This window comes from Lampetra planeri, chromosome 46 (genome assembly GCF_965212315.1).
Source record: "Lampetra planeri chromosome 46, kcLamPlan1.2.h2, whole genome shotgun sequence".
Lineage (NCBI taxonomy): Eukaryota > Metazoa > Chordata > Hyperoartia > Petromyzontiformes > Petromyzontidae > Lampetra > Lampetra planeri.
Window position 1 is genome coordinate 61,835 of NC_136152.1, and position 22,957 is coordinate 84,791.

General features: G+C 47.8%; 2 protein-coding genes across 4 annotated transcripts; one reads left to right on the forward strand and one right to left on the reverse strand.

Annotated features, from left to right (window-relative positions):
* The first annotated feature begins 68 nt into the window (after positions 1-68).
* On the forward strand, positions 69-11,852 carry LOC144733256 (uncharacterized). Its single transcript, XM_078615041.1, has 5 exons — positions 69-633; positions 3,552-4,229; positions 5,317-5,406; positions 7,464-7,646; positions 8,042-11,852. Exons 2-5 carry the CDS (start codon positions 3,602-3,604, stop codon positions 8,656-8,658), a joined length of 1,518 nt encoding a protein of 505 aa, XP_078471167.1. The 5' UTR covers positions 69-633; positions 3,552-3,601; the 3' UTR covers positions 8,659-11,852.
* LOC144733258 (store-operated calcium entry-associated regulatory factor-like) lies at positions 9,977-22,792 on the reverse strand. Of its 3 annotated transcripts, XM_078615043.1 has the most exons (9): positions 22,656-22,792; positions 22,361-22,493; positions 19,764-19,923; positions 16,429-16,505; positions 15,673-15,842; positions 14,506-14,914; positions 13,835-13,997; positions 13,147-13,262; positions 9,977-11,194 (listed from the first exon to the last, which is right to left on the reverse strand). In XM_078615043.1, exons 4-9 carry the CDS (start codon positions 16,493-16,495, stop codon positions 11,169-11,171), a joined length of 951 nt encoding a protein of 316 aa, XP_078471169.1. In that variant the 5' UTR covers positions 16,496-16,505; positions 19,764-19,923; positions 22,361-22,493; positions 22,656-22,792; the 3' UTR covers positions 9,977-11,168. The 3 variants fall into 3 exon arrangements, with proteins under 3 accessions (XP_078471169.1, XP_078471168.1, XP_078471170.1); XM_078615042.1 differs by lacking the exons at positions 19,764-19,923; positions 22,361-22,493; positions 22,656-22,792 and adding an exon at positions 18,850-18,940; XM_078615044.1 differs by lacking the exons at positions 19,764-19,923; positions 22,361-22,493; positions 22,656-22,792 and adding an exon at positions 18,746-18,843.
* Positions 22,793-22,957: the final 165 nt, after the last annotated feature.

The window sequence follows — 22,957 nt, forward strand, 5'->3', positions numbered from 1 at the left end:
GATGGCCGCCGAAGCTGACCCCACCCCCCCCGCCGATGGGATTGAACCCTCACGTAAGATGGCCGCCGCTCGCCACCCCCCCGCCGCTGGGATTCAACCCTCACGTAAGATGGCCGCTGCTCGCCACCCCTGGGATTCAACCCTCACGTAAGATGGCCGCCGAAGCTCACGCGCCGCTGGGATTCAACCCTCACGTAAGATGGCCGCCGCCACCACCGCCGCCACCACCGCTCACGCACCACCGCCCCCCTCCTTTATCTTCACCTCCTAGAATCACCGCGAGCGACTCGGTCGGAGTTAATCCATCGCACTTTGCGCCGCTCTCAGAGATCCACGCACCACTCGTTGCGGCGCTGTTAAAGGTCAAGGGCAGTGTCGGCTGGCCGACCCGGTCGCCCGCGAGAGCTGTCGAGCGCCTCTCTCTCCGCTAGTTCCCCTTCTTCTCCCCTTCCTCTCCTCCCCTCTCTCTCTTCTTCGTGTTCCGCGCGGGGTTTTTGTTGTTTCTCCCTCCGTTGGCGGGTCCAAGTTTGTTTTTTTCTGCCGTCGAAGACGCAGCCGCCGCGCAACGCAGGGCAGGGAACTTCACGAGCAAAGGAGGCCTTGGCGAGCACTACCGGCGAGGACCTTTCCCCGGTAAATAAAGTGTTTAATCTTCACATATATCTACATAGCGCTGTTAGCGAGCACCTATTAAGGCCGGGACGGCAGACGAAGGGGCTTGGGTGGTCCGCACCGTGCCCGCCTTCATCTCCCGCGAGTGGCGGATCTTTACTACAACGCACCGGGTACTCGTTTGAGGCCGAGTAGACCTAGGGGAGACCCAGGTACGGGTTCAGATAATCGTCACTGATGAGCGGGAATCGAACCCCGGATTAGCCGGGTTTGAATCGCAACGTGTTTACACTACTTACACGACCGCAACAACATCAACAATCGCCATCAAGTGGCTGTGCCAGGCTAGGTGCACGTTGAGGCCACGTGAAGTGTCGAACGCCCGCTGTGGCAGGAGGTCACGGGGCAGACCCAGCAGGTGCCACGGGTCGACTGACCGAGATGACCGAGATGACTGGCTGATGCACCACCTGTGCCCCCTACTGTGCCAACTTGCTGTGCTTTATCCACCCGGCGCTCCGCTCGTTGTTGTGAGCGTCGCTCCTCCGCCCTCCGTTGTTGTTGGAGGGCGACTGCCTCCAACTGCCCAGTAGCGTCCTTCACGAGCCTCCTCCACAGAGGCCGATCTTGACACCGCTGGTACCAGTCATCGGCATGTCCACTCAGCTCCACGTCCTCCTGTACCACATCACTCCATCTCTAGCCCGTTTAGCCCCCTTGATCCGGCCGAACAAAAGCTGTTTAGGCATGCGGTGGCTGGGTATGCGGGCTACGTGGCCCAGCCAACGCAGCCTTGCCTTCCAGATGAGCTCACCGATGGAACTTTGTCCAGATCTTTCAAGGATTTGTGAGCTCCTCACACAATCCAGCCTGGTTAAACCGAGGATGGATCGTAGGCGGGCCAGCCTAAATATTTCTAACCGGTGAAGATGTTCCATTAGGAGGGTCCACCCTTCTCAAGTGTAGAGAAGGGAGGGAATGACCGTGGACGAGAAAACCCGAAGCTTCGTGCGGAGCGACAGACCAGGTAGCTTCCACACAGCGTTATGCAACAGATGAAAAGATAATGCAGCTCGACTGATTGGGGGTGATACCTCTGCTATTAAACCGGAGCTGGTCATGAGCACACTGCCCAGGTATGGGAAACTCTCCACTCTCTCCACAACTGCCCTATCACCAATTGGGAGTTGTGGGGGTGGAGTGTTCGATGGTACAAAATACCCAGGAAGGTGCTTAGTTTTGGTGGGGCTGATGGTAAGGCCCCACCTCTTAGTGGCAAGCTCCAGGTTCAGCAGCAGCACCTCCAACTCTTCCTCTGAGTGAGCAACAATTACCAGATCATAACATGGTTGAACAATAGGGAGCCATCCCTTGACCACACCCGGGCATCGATCAGCCTCCCATTGTATCTGTACCAGATGGAAATTCCTCCGGTACATCTATTGAAGACTTCACGAACTACGTGGTCTAAATAGATGTTAAATAATGTGGGAGCCAGAGGACACCCCTGTCTATCCCAAAGGTGAACAGCGAATGGCTCCGAATCCCACGTAGTTTTACACGGGCCCGCTCACCATCATGAAGGTCCTTTATGATCATGAGCAGAGTCAGAGACTCTGAAAGCACTAAGAACAACCCAGAGCCTCGGCCTATTGATGGTATCATAGGCCTTGACCAGGTCAATAAAGCAGAGATGTAGGTTTTGTTGGAATTCCCTACACCTCTGCTCTAGCAGACACAGAAAATATGGCATCTGTGCAGGACCGCCCTTTCCTGAAATCGTATTGGGGCTCCGCAAGCCTCTCCTCAGCGTGCCTGGCAAAGCAATATTCAATAATCCTTGCCAGGACCTTTCCTGGCCCACTGAGGAGTGAGATGCCCCCGTAGTTGTTATGATGTCATGTAGGGCAGTCTGTGCACAAACGTGCGCTCAGAAGCACGGAGAGCCGCACACTTGGAATTAAATTGAAAGAACACTTATGATTAGCACGGTTGCGCTACGTATGGTGCGAAAGAAGCTCTGCATACTTTACATGCGTTGGAGAACATACCCAAATGAAAGCATGGCTGCAACGGATGACGACCGGTGGTTGAGAATAACTCCTGAGTGGCAGCCAAGGAATGGAACGCGTCTTGTGAGTTCGATGTCCATGGATGAGATATATAACCGTGGCAACCCATACAGTGTACCCCGTATTATTGTACAGAGAAATTGAGTTTTCAAGTCCATACAGCATACAGCCGTTTCAATACGGGCAAATAAAACAAATATTAAATTCTTTGTGTTTTCCCTTGTGATGGGACTTTGTAGGATGAACGTTGAGATGTATAATGGCACGAGGTGACCAATAAAGTCTGAATTGGTTTGTAATAAGGTAGGCACTGATAAGGGTTTGCCAGGCTTGGAGATGGAGCGACAAAATCAGGTCGCGTGCAGGTGCCAAGTGTATTGCATTGGAAGGATCGTGAGAGCTGGCCACGGCTAGGCATATGCCTTCAAGGTTCTCGTGACTAGGGATTTGCGTACAGTGATGGTATACAATCTATACAAATGATAGCTGTAACGTGACAGTCGTTTAAATAAGACAGACTTTGGGGTGTGTGGATTGTACCACGCTTTGTCAGGGAGGTCTGACATTTCACGCCACGCGCTGGGAGCTTCTCCAGGAGCTGAATTGAACTTCTGAACGTTGGACATCGTGCCGAGCAACTCATTGTACACAACCTAAAACACGTCGGAGAGGGTTACAGCACAACCCTGGAAACTTAGTGGGAGGGCAGATGTAATCTTGGCACATGTTGTCCTGCTCCCACACCTTAAATTGTTGGCCTTCCCCTGCACCTCCAATTAGCACGGTTGGCTACGTACGGTGCGAAAAAGTTCGACATACTTACATAAATGAAAGTAGACGTTTTGCCCACTGTCACTCTCTCCGCAGGCATCGTCACTAATTAACGAACCAGCGAACCGAACCGCGACGTTGCAGCGATGGCGTGCGCCGTGGCAGAGCCGGACCCGCGCGGGGACTTCCCGGCGTGGCTGGCGACGCGCGGCATGAAGCCCACGTTCGCCGACGCCATGGAGCGCGAGCTGGGCATCAGCGACTATGAGGAGCTGCTGGCGTGCGCCGAGGACACGCAGGTGACGGCCGAGCTGCTGGGCGCCGCCCGCGACCGCCTGCCCTTCGCCTTCTACGCCGTGCTGCGCCGCCTCGTGCGCGCGCTGACGCCGCGGCAGCGACAGCGGTGGTGGTGGCGCCAGCACCGACGAAGCCGCAGCCGGGAGCCGCTGTCCGGCAACGGCCAAGACGACGGGAAGGAAGAGCGAGCCAGGGATGATGAAAGCGGCGGTGGCGTTGAGGAGGATGATGAGGAGCCAGGAGGGTGCGCCTCCCATTGTGAAGGAGTCCTGGCGAGTCGCGCCGTCCTCGACGCCATCGTGGCCACGCTGAGCTCCCTGAGCTGCGAGCTGCTGCAGTCGGCGCAGAGATTCCGCTGCCTGGAGCCGGCGCTGCCGACTGAGGTGGTGACACAAACGCCACGGATGTGTGCCAGCGATGGGAGGACAGGCGGTTATTGCATCAGGCCTTCCCAAAGTACTCCCATCTCAAGAGAAGGTGTGTGACAGTCATGTTTTAGACCTGCGTAGGTTTTGGTGGTTGTGCTGTATAGGTGTGTTGTTTGATTGTACCGCGTGTTGCTCGGCACGATATCCAAGGTTCCACTCCACTTGCCGTGGGCTTCTTCAGGCGCTGAATTAACTGGAAACATTTTTTGTCAGTCCACTGCTGAATGTGGGTTCACCCCCGCCTCCCCAACTGGGCAGATCATGGAGGTTGTTTGACCACACTTAATGCAGGTGAGTGTAGGGTGGTGAAGGCATTTGGCCTCTGGGAGTGTAAAAGTAGAGAATAAAGGAATTTTCTGCACTTGTGCAGTCATCAAATGTTACATTTGGTCTTCTTCGGGAATCGAACCCCGGGTTAAGCCGGGTTCGTAGCGCAACGTGCCAACTGCTTACACTACCGCAACAGCATCAACAATCGCCATTAAGTGGCGGTGATGTGCCCACCACGCTTATGCCAGGCTATGTGCACTTTGAGGCCACGTGTTGTGTCGAACGCCCGCTGGCAGGAAGTCACGGGGCAGACCCAGGTGCCACGGGCCGACTGAGATGACTGGCTGATGCACCACCTGTGCCCCCTACTGTGCCAACCTGCTGTGCTTTATCCACCCGATTCCCATTTCTTCTGTATGTTGAACTTCTTTCTCACCATATGTAGCCAACCGTGCTAATCGGAGTTGCGGGGAAGGCCAACAAACTAAGCAGTTGCAAATAAATGAGTTTTCAATCTATATTTAAAAGTGGATAGCTCCAGTGGCTTCCTAATATCGGAAGGAAGAGGAATTCAGATGGCCGCAAAAGCGCATCTGAAAGTGTGTGATGCGGTGACCGTCTTTGTTCGATGGCGAGCTAAAATCCGCTGTGAGGATGACCGGAGTTCGCGTGAAAATGACCAGAGTTCGCGTGAGACTCGCCGAGGTTTTCATGGATAAGTAAACAAAAACTGCCAGTTTCATTGAATGAGCTCTTGGCATTGAAGTGGTTATTTGGTGCCATCTGCTGTAGGATTCCTCTGGAGTTTCCGACAGCGAGGGAGGTGATTGTCCTCATGGCTGTTCTCGTCTTCATTATCCCTGCAGCTGAGGTCTCCCAGGCTGTGGAGGAGGCTTCTCCTGGCTTCCGTGAAGATTGCTTCGATGTCACCCGCATTAAAAAAGACCCATATGAAGGTGCCATCCAGCATTGAAATCGATAAACAAGACAACATGCATATCAAGTACATCGTGTCTGCATAATGCTTTACAACAACCGTTTGAAATCAATTTGCCTATTTTCAGTCGGGCAAGTTGCTACTAGCGACACATTTTACACATTAATTATGTTCATATTCTTGGTTCTTTTGGGAAAAGTCACGTAGAAAGGAAATAATAAATTAATACACATTAAACAAAAAAATGTAAACAATACAATTCTCACGACGTTTCGATTGCAACACAAGCAATCATCATCAGGTGTGGTTCATATTCTTGGTTCTTGGTTCTTTCGGTAAAGTCACGTAGAAGGGAAATAATAAATTAATAAAAAATTTACAATAAAATTCTCACGACGTTTCGATTGCAACACAAGCAATCATCATCAGGTTTTGTGAAAACCACACCTGATGATGATTGCTTGTGTTGCCATCGAAACGTCGTGAGAATTTTATTGTAATTTTTTTATTAATTTATTATTTCCCTTCTACGTGACCGAAAGAACCAAGAATATTAATCCCTGCAGTCACGAAAGCTTTAAATAGAAAATTATGTTCATATCTTCTTTGTGAGAATTATTGTGACCCCCCTCCCCCGCTACAGACAGATGGACGAACAGAGCTAACAGATTAACAGCTTCGGGCCGTCTGTCACGAGTGGGAACATTTTCCTTATTCGCATATGTAACTTCTACATTTTCAGACAGGAAATGTCTCTCGTTATCAGCCCTTCAGAGTCGAGACCTTAATATTTGCTTTACATGTGACAGCCTCTTCCTCTTTTATATAAATAAGGCCACACTTTATCGCATCTTGAGATGCGGTCACAATATAACAGTACCCATGCCTGACTCAGCTGATGTGCCCCAGAAGGTCGAAACTGGTCCAGAGTTTGCTTACTTAAACCAGTGCTGGTATGAAATATTGGCTCGGAAGACCCATTGGCTGATGGACAAGTTCTGAAAATGTGTCTAATTACCTCTACGTTCAGTACATGTGTTGTAGCGCAATTCACGACTCCTTAGACAGGTTGCTGTTAGGGGCTCGCGCCACGTTTATGAAGGGCTTACGCCAGGTTGTTAAGGGCTTACGCCGAACCAAAACCCCGCTAGCCTATAACTCCCCAGGGGACAGGTACTGGGACCCCTACACCCCGGCTAACCCAGCTCTCCACCCTGCCCCGGCCCGGGACCACCCCCAACCTCGGCCGGTCGGGCGGAGTAGCCTCCCCTAGCCTCGTGTGAGGACCAACTACCCGAGTCCCCACTCCTACCCCCGACGAACCCCGGTTACATCCCGGGTCTCCCTTTAAATACCCCCCTGGGGCATGACGTCACCGTCCCCCACGGCCCGCCTGACGTCACGTCCCGCGACGCCACTCTCTCCGAGGGCGCGCGTGACGTGATGTCATCCACTACACCGCTACACGTGTGTGTATACACCTGCGGTAGCATAGCAGTTAGCGCTCTGCTCTCTGTACCCGACGACCCAAGTTCGATTCCCGCTCACGGCCAATGCCAAAGACAATTATCTGAACCATTCTTGGGTCTCCCCTAGATTAACTCAGCCTCAATGAGTACATAGTACTATGTGTAAACATCACAAAGGCAGCCGGGCATGATGCTGGCCACCCACCCCCTCGTGTGCCGTGCCGGCCTTCATAGGTGCTACTCGCTAACAGCACTTGCCCCTACAGTCTGTTGAGGGTAAAACGTGAGATCTTTGCCTTTCATCTTCTTGTTTCTTTCAGTAAAGTCACGTAGAAGGGAAATAATAAAATAAAACATAATAAAATACAATTCTCACGACGTTTCAGCCACAACGCTGTCTTTCCGACAGACCTGTTCTTCACCTGAGGACGACTGCTTGTGTTGTGGCCGAAACATTGTGAGAATTGTATTTTATTACGCTTTATTTTTTATTATTTTGTTATTTCCCTTCTACGTGACTTTACCGAAAGAACCAAGAAGATGAATCCCTGCAGTCACGAAAGCTTTAAATCGAAATTCAAATCTTTGCCTTTGTCTAAACCTACAGAAGCGAATCTCGTGCCAGACGCTGGCACCCTCGTGAGCGACTGTCTGGACCAGCGTTTCACTGCGGTCCTGGCTACCCCTCGGCTGAAGGAGGAGGTGGAGGAGGTGACGGCATTTGAAGACTCTGAGTCTCCTCCGGAGGCCGGGGAGTGGGAAGACGACACCTGGCCGACACAACCGCAAGGTCACATGACACGTGTTTGTGTCTGTCCTTGTGTAGTCCTCCATCACTACCGCCCTTGAAAGCAATCCTCAAGCAGCGGTGGCAAGAACCTTGGTCACTTTCAGTTCTTGAAATGCTCATGTATTGATATACAACTGTTAAAACCACGGTTCCTATGGCTATGTTAATATTGAGTTAAGAGTGAAGTGAAGAAACTTGGTTTTCCATTTCGTACCTAAGTCTTCATCGGAACTCCCTGCCATCGTGTCTCTTCCAAAGGTCCTACGACCTTGCTCAATTCTAGATCATCTGCTGTACTATCATTAGATCTGTTACTGAGTGCATCTGCAATAATAAAAAGTGCAGTTGTGTGGTTCTTTCTATTAACGACTCACGCTATCTTAATGCGCCACCAGGCAATGCCGAATGGAGCCACAACCAAGAGGACACGGCACCCATCCTCCCCCAGCCCCCCACCGACGCCTACATCTACCCCGACTACGCCGCCAAACCCTCACCGCCGGGGCGCCGGTGCATACCCACTGGCCGTCCGTACAACCAGCGACAGACGTTACCACCGCCAGCACCACCACCACCAGCAGTGGCCTCTCACATCACCGCCGCAGCCACTGTCGGCCTCGGTGGCGGCCCCTTCACGTGCGCCACCTGTGGCCTCGGCTTCGGGACAAAACGCTGCGCGCAGGCGCACGCGCGCACGCACACACACGCGGGCGGGCGCGCGTTCAGCTGCGAGGTGTGTGGCAAGGCCTTCACGCTGCGCTGCAACCTGTACCGGCACAAGCAGATGCACGCGGCCGACAAGCCGTTCGAGTGCAGCGCGTGCGGCCGGCGCTTCAGCAAACGCATGCACCTGCGCGTGCACTTCTCGGCAATGCACAAAGTGGTGGTGGTGGCACCGGAACAGGGGGCTGTGGCGGCAGCGGCGGAAGGCTCCGGCGTCGGTGCAGCGCTGGGAGGACACGGAAGAAATGGTCACCTGGTGGTATCGGGTTATGGGCACAGGGCGCTGTAATACAACGAAATCACGGATCAGCCCATACAGGTAGTCCTCTACTTACGATGGAGATGCGTTACGACGACCCCATCGTAAGTCGAAAATATCGCCTAGCCTACCCAGGAGTCTTAAAGAATGGTGATAATTTAGCAAAACAGCAATTTACAGTACCGTACTGTATAAACTATATTTATTAATTACAATACTGCATTGCACAGTAAAATGTAAAGTAAAAAACAAGGTAAATTTTTAGCCTACCTATATGAACTGAAATTTAATAGAAAGGCGGGAGATGCGGACATCCCGGCAGCGTCCCAACGTACAGCATCGTACCTCGTACGCTGCTGCCTGCCGCGCGAAATTTTAAATATTTTACAATTTTGTCGTTTTGCTATCGCCATCGTAAGATCGAAATATCGTAAGTCGGACCATCGTAACTCGGGGACTTTTTTTCTTTCGATTTAAAGCTTTCGTGACTGCAGGGATTCATCTTCTTGGTTCTTTCGGTAATGTGACTTTACCAAAAGAACCAAGAAGATGCACTCGGGGACTATCTGTATATGGTTGTGAACTCTGAATCGAGATATATTGTATCGATGCTCATCGTCGATCCGAGAGCCAAGTTAGAGTATCGAGTTGAGGGTTAATCACCGAGTTGATTCATTGGCAAGTGATCCATGGATCGAGTAATCCCATCGGTGAGGATAGTGTCATGTGAAATGCCCTTTTTTTGATTCGCTAATATTCGGCGGCATCGAATGACAAGCACGATGCTTTTGTTGTTTCAAGACCGGCATGTTTAAATACAAGTCAATCATGAATACAATTGTGTTCCTGCCATTCTCATAGCACAAATGCTATCTCAAAGGCGCAATGCATCTACGTACATACTTTCACACCGTACAAAGCCAACCGTGCTAATCGGAGGTGCGGGGTGAAGGAGGTTACATCGTAGTCTGCACTTTAAGGGACAGCTGCAACCAGGGTCCCCTGCCGCAGGACACCTCTGCATGGGAGGGAGGTGCGGTGTAATGATTAAGTGACAACGTTGCTGTGTGAAATGTAAACAATTAAGTAATTTGCAGGTAACTTGAAAAATGTGGGCCTTGGTCAACTCATTCGATTGTTGCGGGAAACTTTTAACGGCCGCTGTGAAGCTGAGGGTGGGTCGTTTTGGTCAACGCACAACTGCGTTCTTAATCATGGCGGCTGTTCGACTCTTGACCACAAACCTTTGCAACTAGCAGGAAATGTCCCACCAATCTGTAACATTAAATAATGTAACATGCCCTGCCAAGTGTGTGCATGCATTTAATAAGGCCCTGTTGACACAATGTTGTTACCAAGTCATTGTTTTTAATACATGGACAGGACAGATGACAACACAAACCCATATAGCCATACAAAGTCACCGACAACACGTTTGCCGTGCATCAGTAGATACGTTTTCAATGACGCGTTATATTTAAATCACATTTACAGAAAATATATCATTTACAAATATCACTTTAAAAACTAACAAATCATTTGTAGCTTAAGACATTCTCATCACATTTCTAAACTGGAATTTATGGTCATTTTGCAAATGTGTTAACACGAGATATGTTGACTCAATAGAATTTTCGAAATCGGCCAAAACCACACCATCTCGTATTTGGTTCTGGTTTATGAACACCCAAACGTTGCCAAGAAGGTAAAAAGTAGCTTGGTGAGTGGTCAGGGCACTGAGTTGACACCACAGAAATCCTGGGGAAGCTGGTTTCTCAAGTGTAAAGTAACCAATGGCCACAAAAACATTTGCTTTGGCTTACAGCAGCTCTGCCTCAAAAACCCAAATGGATTGTCACGTGACAAACATCTGTTGCAGAGCATGTCCACTAGATAGTGAGGATAAGAGGTGAATGAAGGAACTTCAGAAGTTGTTCTGTGACATCAACTTCCAGAGGTTAATTATCTTCATCATGGGGTGATGTTACACTGCCGAGTTACAAAAAAAAAAATCTTAATCTTACGACTTGAAATAGAACAGATGGAATGTGATTGGGAAGAAAAAGCAAACATTTTAAATTCCCAAAAAATATACAAACGTGCAACAGAAAGCATGGATGACACCAAGTTAATAAAATCTATATTTGTTTCAAAATCCCTTCACCTAAGGATGCAAACCCTGGTCTTGTCGAGAAGACCCTAACAAGCAATAATGTATATTTTCCACAAAAGACTTACTGTTCCTGTATGTATTAAGATGATAAATGTTTTGTATGAGGTTATGCAGGAGCCTGTAACATGGATACCAAAGATGGATCTCTCTGGGACCCAGAGCTGCATTCTAGGATGAACAATGAGAGCCAATTCTGGTTTCCATGGTAGCACGTATCGTCAGTAATTGCCAAGCGATGGTTGCTGTTTATCTAAGCCTCTGTGCGCCACAGAGAGAAAATCATAAAGCATGCTTCACAGTCAGACGTCGGACTTATCATCCCACTCATGTGCGCGGCATCAGAGATCCGGCGGTGAGCAGGGCGGAGTCAGCGACGGGTCGTGCCTCCAAAACCTGCCGACAGAATAACAAGAGAAATTGTGCATATGCATGGCTTATGGAACGCTTGTACTCAAAAGTATTTCATGAGCAATAATAAAGCACGTTCCAATCTGCACTACCAGATGGGGTTACGCCACACGTGACGACGTCACTGAGAGGGCAGGCATGTGCGCTTTGGCTGGCAATGCAAATCTTTTTTGCGTTGGTCGTTATCGCCAAGTTTTGGGCAAGACCCTTTTATAAATTCGGTTGGTTTCCTTTCGGGCAAGTCTCTAATAGAAAAACTTCATACTAAAAATGCATGCACATTGGATCATCTTCGTGACGGTTATCATGCCTTCCCTTCGTTACAGACGGGCACAGTAAATGCATAAAACTTTCCACCGTTGCAAAGCATTTAATAAAAGATAAACTAACGCCATTCTGTTGATGTTGCTCAAGAATAGATGGGGTTCATGTTTGGTGCCAGGAGTTGGCAAAGTGTGGTGAGAGCGGCCAGTCAAGGCAATGCCCGGGTTTGTTTATTGCTCTGTTTTGATAATTACCCACACACATTGTACATAACAATCACTAGGCATGTAACAATTCACATATTCCCCTCTCCCCCCCCCCCCGTTCCCCAGTGTGATGAATTGTCACGATTCAAGAAATTATATATTTTTTTGCCTCATTTGTCCTCTCGTGTTTGCTCTACTTCATTCATCCATTTAGCCGAATAGGGACATTTTTAAATCCTTTATATTAAGTTCGCGTGCTTGCTTGCTTGCTTAGGACCGTGCAAATCTTTCGGTCGTTTTTTAACCCACTTCCCGTGATCCAATCGAGCTGACATTTTCCACACAGACTCGTTGTGCCAGACAATTATTGTTCGTGAAAAAAAATTCCCAAAATTTTACACTTTTTAGGCAAAATTTTTTTATTTTACATATATTCAAATAGAACGCATTCATGGCTTTGGCTGAACGTCAGAGTGTAAGAGCCCAGAGCGTAACCCCTCCACAGGCCGTGGCGGAGTAGCGCAGTTGGTCGCGCCCTCGCTTCCCATGCCAAAGGTCGCGGGATCGATCCCCGCATCCTCCACAGGCGAATATATTTTTAAATCCTTTATATTAAGTTCGCTGCCACGCATATAAAGGATTTATAGTGAAAAACTTTGTTTTTACGGGTTATACTTATTATTGACCAGTGTGGTCAAGTATGGCCCAACAACCCTGCACACCGAAAGCATATAAAGGTCTTTATATGGTAGTGGATTAATAACGGCCTGTACACACACAATTTGCTAAATCACAATCAATTATTACAAGTGCAGATGAGCTCTATAAATGTAAAATATTGTGAGCATTAGAATCTGTTTCAACCAACGATTCCATTAATAGTTACACGCCTAACAAATTACCGTGTGTAAATGGGGTGTTTTAAAGAGGCCTAATACTAGACATTATACATGACCCCAGTACTTTTGCATCTAACATACAGCCGTTTTACATTAAAACTCGCCGTTAAAAGCTGAAGATAAATTCACAAATAATTTCACCAAGATAGCTGCTGGCATTTTGCAAAATGTGTCACGCCATGTTGAAAACGGCGCTGCTAATGGAAATGTCCGTCGAGCAGTGGCGTAACGATCAACAGTTTGCTTATCTTGCTTTATATTTATAGAGCTTCGCTCAAGGCGCTTAACATAGTATAAAAAAACGGTGACAATAGAATGATCTAGATGGAAAGGGGAGTGCAAGGCTTGAGGAATAAGTGACCGCAATAGAGGGGGTACTTATGGATCACAAAAGGGTAGGGGAGGGACGTGGAGGGGAGTGAGGGAAGAGAATAGGCAAGAGAAGAGATGAGGCTAAAGAGAACAAGGGAAGGCGGTTACAGAGGGGGACTGACATTTTTTACTTCTTCTGCACCGTTCGTAGCCAACCGTACTAATCGGAGGGTGTGCTGCGTGTCGTCGCACTCACCCGATGCGGGGCGCGTGCCACCTCCGCCACTGAAGTTGGGTACGCTGCGAGAGCTGCTGCTGCTTCCAAACCACGACGGGTTATGCCCCGGCTGATGGTGGTACGTCGGGCCCGAACTGCGGCACGGGAGAAACTCGGCAGGGTCACTGACGGATCGCATGTCCACGAGCATGCTTACGACAACCACGTGAAAGGCCACGGTGGTGACGGTGTGTGACGTAACGGGATTTTTTGCATTAACTTTGTTTTGCTTTTCACGCATTTATACAGCGGCACCGAAAAATTTGATTGAACCGCATCAACATGTTTAACAGTCCGTTCTTCTCACAGCATGTTGGTTTCCTGGGCAGAGTTAATGTGTTATCTCGTCTGCTTAAGAATTAACTTATGTATAGAGATTTATCACTCTTTTAAGACATTTCACACCAAGTCCCAAAAAGCCTGTGGTGGGAAATTTTGTTTTAAAATGTTGCTGGATAATATTGGTCTGGATAACCAAACTTAGTTCCACTTTTGTGAAGACGCAGAACAAAGTTCTGCTTATATTTGCTTCTATTCATAGATCACCCTGTATACTGCTTCCGCACCTTCTCATGATTTTTGGACAGCCCATCACCCGAACCACCCAGATACAGACCAATGATGATGGTCACCGTGTGCGGTACGTGCATGCGTTTGCGGCACTCACTTGCGGCTGCCCAGCAGGTATCCCATAAGGCCTCCCGCGCCCATCCCCGACCAGAACCCGGGGCCCGTGGCCGATTGTTCCGCGCCTGGCGGGCGGCGCATGCGCGGCTCTCCCGGCGCGGCCCAGCCGTACGACGGTGGCGGCGATGACCCTGCCGTGGAGCCTGGGGTCACAGAGAATCCAAACACAGGGTCACATCGGTGGAGGCGGTCCAGACTTGAATCCAGGATTTCAGGTGGTGCCGGCTCACAGCTCTCACACAGTATTATCCTCCTTGAACGAGCCGGCCACCTGAAGTGAAGTTTTCTCGGGCGAAATTCACACTAACCTCGATGATAGAATAATGCACTTTATTTAACCTGAAAAAAAATTAATGGAATGTCAACACATTATTTAAAGGGGGCTCCTACATTTAGATGTTAAGAAACATGCTTTAGGTGCAGTAGGAATCCACAGTTAACAGGATACAATCCAAGCATTTTAGCAACAAATTCCATCCAGATTTAAGAATCCACTGTTGCAGTGCCAATTTGTGACCACCTCGTAGCCCCAGGCATGGTGATTCTCAGACTGACTTCCATCTCAGAAATGACCGGGCACAACTCTGAACTAGTATTCAGAGATCCGGTGAAACAGGGTACTCCGGTCATAGACAGTGCAGCCAAACTAACCTGAATTGGGGTTCTGGTCCTTGAAGGAGTAGGGTGGCGGTGGTGGTGGATATGCAGGACCGGTACCAAGCCCAGACGCGTGCTGCTGGTGCACATCATCGGCGGGCGGGTACGGAACGCCTTGCCCTCCAGTGCCACCACCGCTCAGGAATAACTTGTAGACCCCAAAAGCGACTCCTATCAGAACCAGGATGATCAACACCCCCGAACCGTTGCCCTTGCCGTCGGGCAAGGGGTTGTTGGACCTCCAGCCTCCAGTTCCTGCGCCGCCGCCACCGCCCACCAGCGAGTACTCGAGGCCGCATGAACCCCGCAGCACATACGGGTCGTCCGGGTAGTCGTAGCCCTCGCAGCTCACGGAAATGCTGCCAAAACGGTACGAGCTGTCCATGTCCGCCTTGCACTCCCACTACAGGGTGGGAGGGACAGGAGGGCGGAAGACAGCAGGGTAAGAAGGGGCAAGGGAAGGAATAGGAGTGAGGCGGGGCAAGGAGTGTACAAGTTGGCAAGTGGCGTAGCATGGTTGGTGTGGGGCCCAATTTCCCGGTGCCAGCGCCTCTCCAACCTGGGGGCTTGCATAATCAATAGCTACGTCAATAAAGTATAGTGGTGCCAGGACTGTGAGATGGGATGAACATGTTTCTGATTTAAAGCAAGAGAGAGTAAGAAGCGGGAGTGGGGGGACCTTTTCCCTGACAACTGAATATGATTTACATTTGGCAGACCACACATTAACAACACACGCCACAATCTCACTGAAATAAGCAACTGATCGAGATAATATTAGAAACTAAACTATTTTATTTTTCCAGGTAAGATCCACTGACCTATATAGCTCTTTTTCAGAAGTGACCTGGCCACAAATGAAAGCTCAACAAAGTGGTTTATTGTGTGGAAATGTATAGCAGCTAAATACTCTAAACATGTGATGTTGATTCTAAACGTGGAGGGAAAAACCGGAGGAGCCAGAGAAAAATACACGCGACCATGGGGAGAGAGACACGCAAACTCCAAATATACAACAGGCGTCAGGGTCAGGATCGAACCCACGACCTCCTGCATAGCAGGCGAGGTAGTTAACATCTCCTAGCCACCGTGGCATCCCACACACAGTATTGCCCGTCCTAAAAATGTGTCCCTCTCGTCCCCATTCCATGTGACAACAACCTGCACGTCGACGCCATCGTGGCCGCGGTTAAGGCACTGCACCACGTCTGGCGTGAACGATGAGCAGCCACCCACGCAGCGCAGCTGAGGCACGGCTGCGGAGCGCCGGCCGGCTGTCATCCTGCCGGTGTGCAGAGTCAGCGCCGAGACGTCCCGCAGCAGCAAGCGGTCTGCACAGTCACGAGCACAGTCACGCACATGCAGTCACAACACAGGCACGCACAATCACGTTCCCACAGTCATAGTCATGCATGAGTGCACACGGGGTCACCAAAGGTACACACGGTAATGCAGACATCAATGAAGTGTAATTTTAGCTTGCAAAGATTTTAAAATTGTAATTAATTGACCAGAGCTCTGCATTAAAAGTTAAAAAATAACGATTTTTATCCACAAGCATGTGGGCTGGCAACCCTCAGATAAAAGTACTGGCCAAGACGACAGGGCCCAAAGATGTAATGTAATTAAATAAGCTGTTGGGTACTACTGCACCAAATTGCTAAAGCCTAACCCTACCCATAACCACTAAACTCTAAACATTAACCCATGAACCCTAACCCCTTCACACTACACAAACGAAAGTAGTGACTTTCTTAATATTTCATCAACTGAAACCCGAGGTCGGTCTGTGATTGGACAAAAATCTGGTTTATAATTGTATAAAAATCAACAGTGACATTAACCACTTCCAAGACAAACTGCGGATAAACAGGAACCCCACGTAAAAGCATGATGACGCATTGGAAGAGGCCTTACCATTGCCAAAACCGCTGACGTAGCCGACGGTGAGAAGCAGGACAGCCAAGGCTGGTTTGAATGCCATATCGTAGGCTCTGCAAGACAAAAATATATGCGTTGGGACACGTGTGGGGATTAAACTTAATGTGCTCAACAACAACCCGCCATTCTCCACTACACCTGCCTTGACAGGCCCGTGTGATAACCGTTACCAATTGGTGCACTACAATGAGAAAAAAGCACCATTAACCAGAGCATATTTTTGTACACGTTCAGCCCTTTTGCAATCCACTGCTGGATGTGGGTCGTGGGGTTGTGTGACCTCGCCACGATGGTCAGTGCGGGTCGAAGTTTCTTGGATGTCAGTTTTTAGAGGCGTGTCCTGCCCAACGCCCACTTTCGTTAATGAGTCAATTAAAGAATGTAATGTACTCTAATATGGCTGACATTTTTTTTTACAAAAGATGAAAAAGTTAGCAAGTAATCATAAGAGAGGCGCATGTTTGGAATTGCATTGAGCGACGGAAAGAGGTTACACGTGGATTAGGCAACACGCCCAAGTTAGACGCATCATACTGCCGGATGTTCGTGATGCAATCAAGGTGTTGATGATGTTGGTTATGCGGTGACAATTATGACGCTTAAGACAATGAAAAATACAATTCTAGATTTGAAGTTTTCGTGACTGCAATGATCCATACTCTTTGGTTCTTTCGGTAAAGTCACGTAGGTGAAAATAATAAAATAAAATATGAAAATAACTAAGATTTTGTTGTTTTCATTTACCGAAAGAACCAAAGAGTATGGAAAATACAATGTTGGTTATGATGCTGTTAATGATGTTGGTAGTGATGAGGACGCTTATGATGGTGGTGATGCTGTTTGTAATGTTCCATGACTTTTGTAATGATGTTAATAACGATGCTGTTAGTAATGATGACGACGGTGATGGCGATGACAAGCAAATCTCCATTCGCATCGTCACATCCACTACCCTGATCCACACACGTCCCACCAACCCCATCCATCGCTCTTAAAGAACACCAACAACATTCACATACTGCAACACTTACATATATACTGCAACACATACACACGTTTAAAGCGTCGTAACATGGTGAGCTATTACACGACGATCAATTTACAAAAGGCGATGTTAAAACAATCTTATCATTATCGCGTTAATATTATACTGTATTAAAATGTATTCGGAGTTTCCCCAATGTTCTCGTTTGAAGAAAAATATCCTCCCCATAGAGGTTAGTTAGTTCAAAATGTAGGCTTCTCGCATGATACTAGTTGTAATTACTGTTCGAAACATTTAACACGTAGGCTGTCGCCTGATGATGCTAATTCTAAGTTTGGAAATATTGTGGATTTACTCTCCAACACACCCGAGTCACGTATTGGCACGTTCTAAGACTAGTTCGCCTTTTGGCGTCGTTCTCTGGTCTAACACTAAAGAAGGTTGTCTCTGGTGTAGACAGATCAGTTTAAAAGACAATGCCATATATTACCAGAGCATGTTTTGTTAGCATGTTCACTACAAATAGTGTGGTTAATGCAGTGACATGATTCCTTGCAAAATGTTTCTGTTAGGCGTTTGAATATCTTCACACAAACTGTTTTATTGCCAGAAAGGGGTAACACTTGGCACAATGTTTACGCGACAAAAAAACCCCGTGGCGATGTCGGTGTCGTGGCGGCTTTAATGACACATTTATATTTACGCGATCTAACAAAAAAAAACCGTGTAGCCTACTGCGTGTTAAATTGTATTCAAGTTATATTCATAGCCTACTGCGTGTTAAATTGTATTCACGTTATATTCATAGCCTACTGCGTGTTAAATTGTATTCAAGTTATATTCATAGCCTACTGCGTGTTAAACTGTATTCACGTTATATTCATAGCCTACTGCGTTTTAAATTGTATTCAAGTTATATTCATAGCCTACCGAGTGTTAAATTGTATTCAAGTTGTATTCATAGCCTACTGAGTGTTAAACTGTATTCAAGTTGTATTCATAGCCTACTGCGTGTTAAACTGTATTCAAGTTGTATTCATAGCCTACCGAGTGTTAAATTGTATTCAAGTTGTATTCATAGCCTACTGAGTGTTAAACTGTATTCAAGTTGTATTCATAGCCTACTGAGTGTTAAACTGTATTCAAGTTGTATTCATAGCCTACTGCGTGTTAAACTGTATTGATGTAGGCCCCAGCACCACCCAAACACAGCCTGCGGCTCGCCTAACTCATTCGCCCACCATAGCCCGCTGCACGCACTCAATAGGCGACAAATGTTCGCCCTCATTCACTCCTCACGCCTTTTACGCGAGCCGTGTTGCCTCTCGCTCGTTGTCGCCCTTCTCTCTGCTCGCCCCCTGCGAAGGTTGATTCGATTTATAAATTTCATGCGACGAGTTGACGAAACTTACAGCAAGCGACTTCCGCGCCAGTTGAAGACGTTGGAGGTGGTGGGGGGGGTATGACGTCATACGCGAAACGTCGTCACACATAAATGACGTCATTCGGTTTTTTAACGCAAGCGGTTAAGGCTTTAATATTCATTCTAGATTTGAAGCTTTCGTGACTGCAGGGATTCATACTCTTAGTTCTTTCGGTAAAGTCACGTAGGTAAAAAATGAAATAAAAATTAATAAAAATAAAACAATAAAAATCACGACGTTTTTTGGAGGCAACACAAGTCTCCGTCATCAGGTAGGACCGTCACAGCCAGATTAGCTGGTTCTTTCGATAAAGTCACGTAGATATTTAAAATAACAACAATAAAATAATACGAATAAAAATGAAAATAAAGTGAATAAAAATAATACAAATAAAAATGAAAATAAAGTGAATAAAAATAATACAAACATCACGTTTTGATCGCGACACAAGCAATCGACGATTGCAATCGTCGATTGCTTGTGTTGCGATCAATAATTTTTAACCTATCTACGTGACTTTACCGAAAGACCCAAAGAATATGACATGCATCTGTCAATCCATTATCAGTGCCCTACCTTATTACAGACCAATTCAGACCTTATTGGTCACCCCGTACCCCTTTTAAATATCAACGTTTATCCTAGAAAGTCTCCATCACAAGGGAGAAACACAAACAAATACAGTGGTACCTCGGAGATCGAACTTAATTCGTTCCAAAACCGTCTTCGAACACCGAATTGTTCGAACACCGAATCAATCTCACCCAAGGATGCTCCTATTATGGGCCATTTTTACACAAAGTATACAATATTAAAATACCGTACAGTACATAAAAGCATACAAAAAAACAAGAAACACAGTTATAATTAATAGAATAAATGAACATTGAACTTCACTTTACCTGTAGTAAGGAGAGTGGATGGCTTGAGTGGAAGGTGGTGAGGAGGGGAGGAGGAGGTGTCAGTGTTGCTTGGAAGGGGAGTCCCCCTCCATAAAAACGTTGGGTAACTGCCCTTCTTTGGTTCTTTCTTTTCTTTGCCTTTTTTTCTAGCACTAAAACACTAAAGTAAATGAAATTAACGAAAAAGTTAATGGAACGATGTTTTGCGGGTCTGCACTGGGCGAGCGCTACGCGTAAACTGGGTCATTTGCCTTTGTCTCGGTCGCCCTGGCTACGCGTATCGGCCCAAACAGGTTCTTTCCAGTTGTTCGACCTCAGAATTTTTGTTCGATGTCCGGGGCAAAAAATGGTCGAAAATTTTGTTCGATCACCAAATTGTTCGAGTTCTGGGGCGTTCAATCTCCGACGTTCTGCTGTATATATTTTTTGTTAATTTGTCCATATTGAAACGGTTGTACGCCGTATGGACCTGAAAACTCAATTTCCTTGTCCGTGAATACGGGGTAAACCGTATGGGTGGCGCACGAATAACACAAACAAGTCAAACACGTTCGCTAGAGCTGCAATGAAGTTAAAAATAACTCACAAACTACCTGGTTGCGAGAGACCCAACGAAGAAGATCCCCCCGGAGTTTGATTTTCTACGAAGCTGCTCATGGTTCCACCCTAAACCGCATCTACTGCACAAACCATGGCAGTAGATGTATTTATAGTGGAGGAATCCGATGAGCTATAAAGCTCTTTTTCCACAAACGTCCAGTAAGGCGGGGGTGCGTGTCAGTAAAAAAACACGAAAGGAGTGTAAAGCATAGCAAAGGTAAGCAAATCACGACAAAAAACAACTAAAACTCTTTTTAATAGATTAGAAGCGACCTGGACACAATTTTGAACTGCCAGATGTTTTTATTATAAATGCTTTAATTTAACTCACTCTGTCTGTTGTTGTCGTTGTATCCTCAAATATTGTAACTCAATTTTAACCCACTTCCCAATGTGGTATCGACTGCAAACTTGGTATACTTATGTCATACTGATGACAATACTATATTCTATCATTGAAAATGAAAAACATATTTTAAAACATTTTAATTGTCCACGGTAAACTCACGTTGGCTGTAATTGACCACGGTCCCTTACGTTATGGCAAGCTTCGGGGCCACTTCCTGGAGTCGTGGAGTTCTTCCATTACTAGTACGGTACATTTCATTAAAGCGTGTTTTTACAAAAAGTGTTTTTTAATGACTTATTTTTTGGCAAGGACCCTCTGTTAGATGTGGGCCTGAGGCCGACGCGATACTGTTGAATGCACAACACAAAATAATCACGAGCACCCTCGCAGAGGGGTGTAACAAAAGACAGCAGGGAGGCCGTGGGGTTGCTGGATTGTGAAAAAATAATTGTATTGGTTTTGATAATTGTTTTTTTACCCTTTTATCTGGCAACAAAACTGACACCTTTTTTTTACAAGGAGTCATGTTTGCATTGACCACAATACCTGCGGTCGGAATGCAAACAAAAAACATAACTCTGATAATGTATGCACTGTCCTTGAAATTGATTGGTCCACACCCGAGACAGCTTTTCTTAGAGCCTCGTCTCACATGGTGTTGGACCAGATGACGCCAAAAGGCGCACAACTCAAAGACAATGCACCATAAAAAAAATGTGTCAGTTTTGTTGCCAGATAAAAGGGTAAAAAAACAATTATCATATTTTTCTACTGGAAAATGAGGTTCCAATGGTTTATTGGTTTTGTCGATGCAGAGGCAGAAATGTAAATTCCGTACCGTGTTACGCGACGACGTCACCAAACATTTCAGGCCGCGTGTTGAAATTTGACGTCAGAAAGCTTTTACGTGATGATGTAACCTTTACCTTGACGCAACACGTCATCCAGACTCCAGAGTGTTGCCCCGTGGTTTCCGTGAATCTAAATACGATGACGCGTTTACAGTTTAACGTTTCACCGTCTCTCATTACGCGATGACGTAACACCAAAAGTAATACCACGCGATTCGCCACTAAGTGACATGACATCACCGCGGCGCCTGTGCCAGGCCAGGTGCACCTTGAGGCTACCACGTGAAGTGTCGAAGGCTCGCTGCTGACAGGAGGTCTCGGGACAGACCCAGCAGGTGCCATGGATTGGCCGAATGAGATGACCGGTAGATGCACCACCAGCTGTACCCCTTACTGTGCCAGGCTAGGTGCAGGAGATCTTGGGACAGACCCTGCAGGTGCCATGGGTTGGTCGACTGAGATGACCGGTAGATGCACCACCAGCTGTACCGCCTACTGTGCCAGGCTAGGTGCAGGAGATCTTGGAACAGACCCTGTAGGTGCCATGGGTTGGCCGAATGAGATGACCGGTAGATGCACCACCAACTGTACCCCTACTGTGCCAGGCTAGGTGCAGGAGATCTTGGGACAGACCCAGCAGGTGCCATGGGTTGGCCGAATGAGATGACCGGTAGATGCACCACCAGCTGTACCCCTACTGTGCCAGGCTAGGTGCAGGAGATATTGGGACAGACCCAGCAGGTGCCATGGGTTGGCCGAATGAGATGACCGGTAGATGCACCACCAGCTGTACCTACTGTGCCAACTTGATGTATTTTATCCGCCCGGCCCTCCGTTCGTTGTTGTGAGCGTCGCTCCTCTGCCCTCCGTTGTTGTTGGAGGGCGACTGCCTCCAACAGCCCAGCAGCAGCAGCAGCGTCCTTCATGAGCCTCCTCCATAACAAAGACACAGAAACCCCGTATGGAATTAACAGACTGTTGGGGCAAGTGCTGTTAGCGAGCACCTATGAAGGCCGGCACGGCACACGAGGGGGTTGGTGGCCAGCACCACGCCCGGCCGCCTTTGTCTCCCTCGTGGCGATGTTTACACACCGTGACAGGTACTCATTTGAGGCTGAGTCGACCTAGGAGAGGCCCGGGACCGGTTCACGTAATCGTCACTGCTGGTGTTGGCCGTGGAGCAGGAATCGAACTCGAGTGGCCGGGTTCGTAGCGCAAAGGAGCGCAAACCACTACACATGACGTAACACACTACACTTGACGTAACACACTACACATGACGTAACACACTACACATGACGTAACACACTACACTTGACGTAGCACACTACACATGACGTACAACTCGCACAGACGGCCGCGCGCGATGACGTCAAAGCGCGTTTACCGCCCTT

Excerpts from the sequence above, each read along its gene's own strand:
- LOC144733256 (XM_078615041.1), top strand. The coding sequence starts at position 3,602 with ATGGCGTGCGCCGTGGCAGAGCCGGACCCGCGCGGGGACTTCCCGGCG. Across the intron at positions 4,230-5,316 it reads TACTCCCATCTCAAGAGAAG|CTGAGGTCTCCCAGGCTGTG; the intron begins GTGTGTGACAGT and ends TTATCCCTGCAG. Across the intron at positions 7,647-8,041 it reads CTGGCCGACACAACCGCAAG|GCAATGCCGAATGGAGCCAC; the intron begins GTCACATGACAC and ends ATGCGCCACCAG.
- LOC144733258 (XM_078615043.1), bottom strand. The coding sequence starts at position 16,495 with ATGGCATTCAAACCAGCCTTGGCTGTCCTGCTTCTCACCGTCGGCTAC. Across the intron at positions 14,915-15,672 it reads ACGATGGCGTCGACGTGCAG|TGGGAGTGCAAGGCGGACAT; the intron begins GTTGTTGTCACA and ends CCCACCCTGTAG. Across the intron at positions 11,195-13,146 it reads TGGCACGCGCCCCGCATCGG|GTTTTGGAGGCACGACCCGT; the intron begins GTGAGTGCGACG and ends TTCTGTCGGCAG.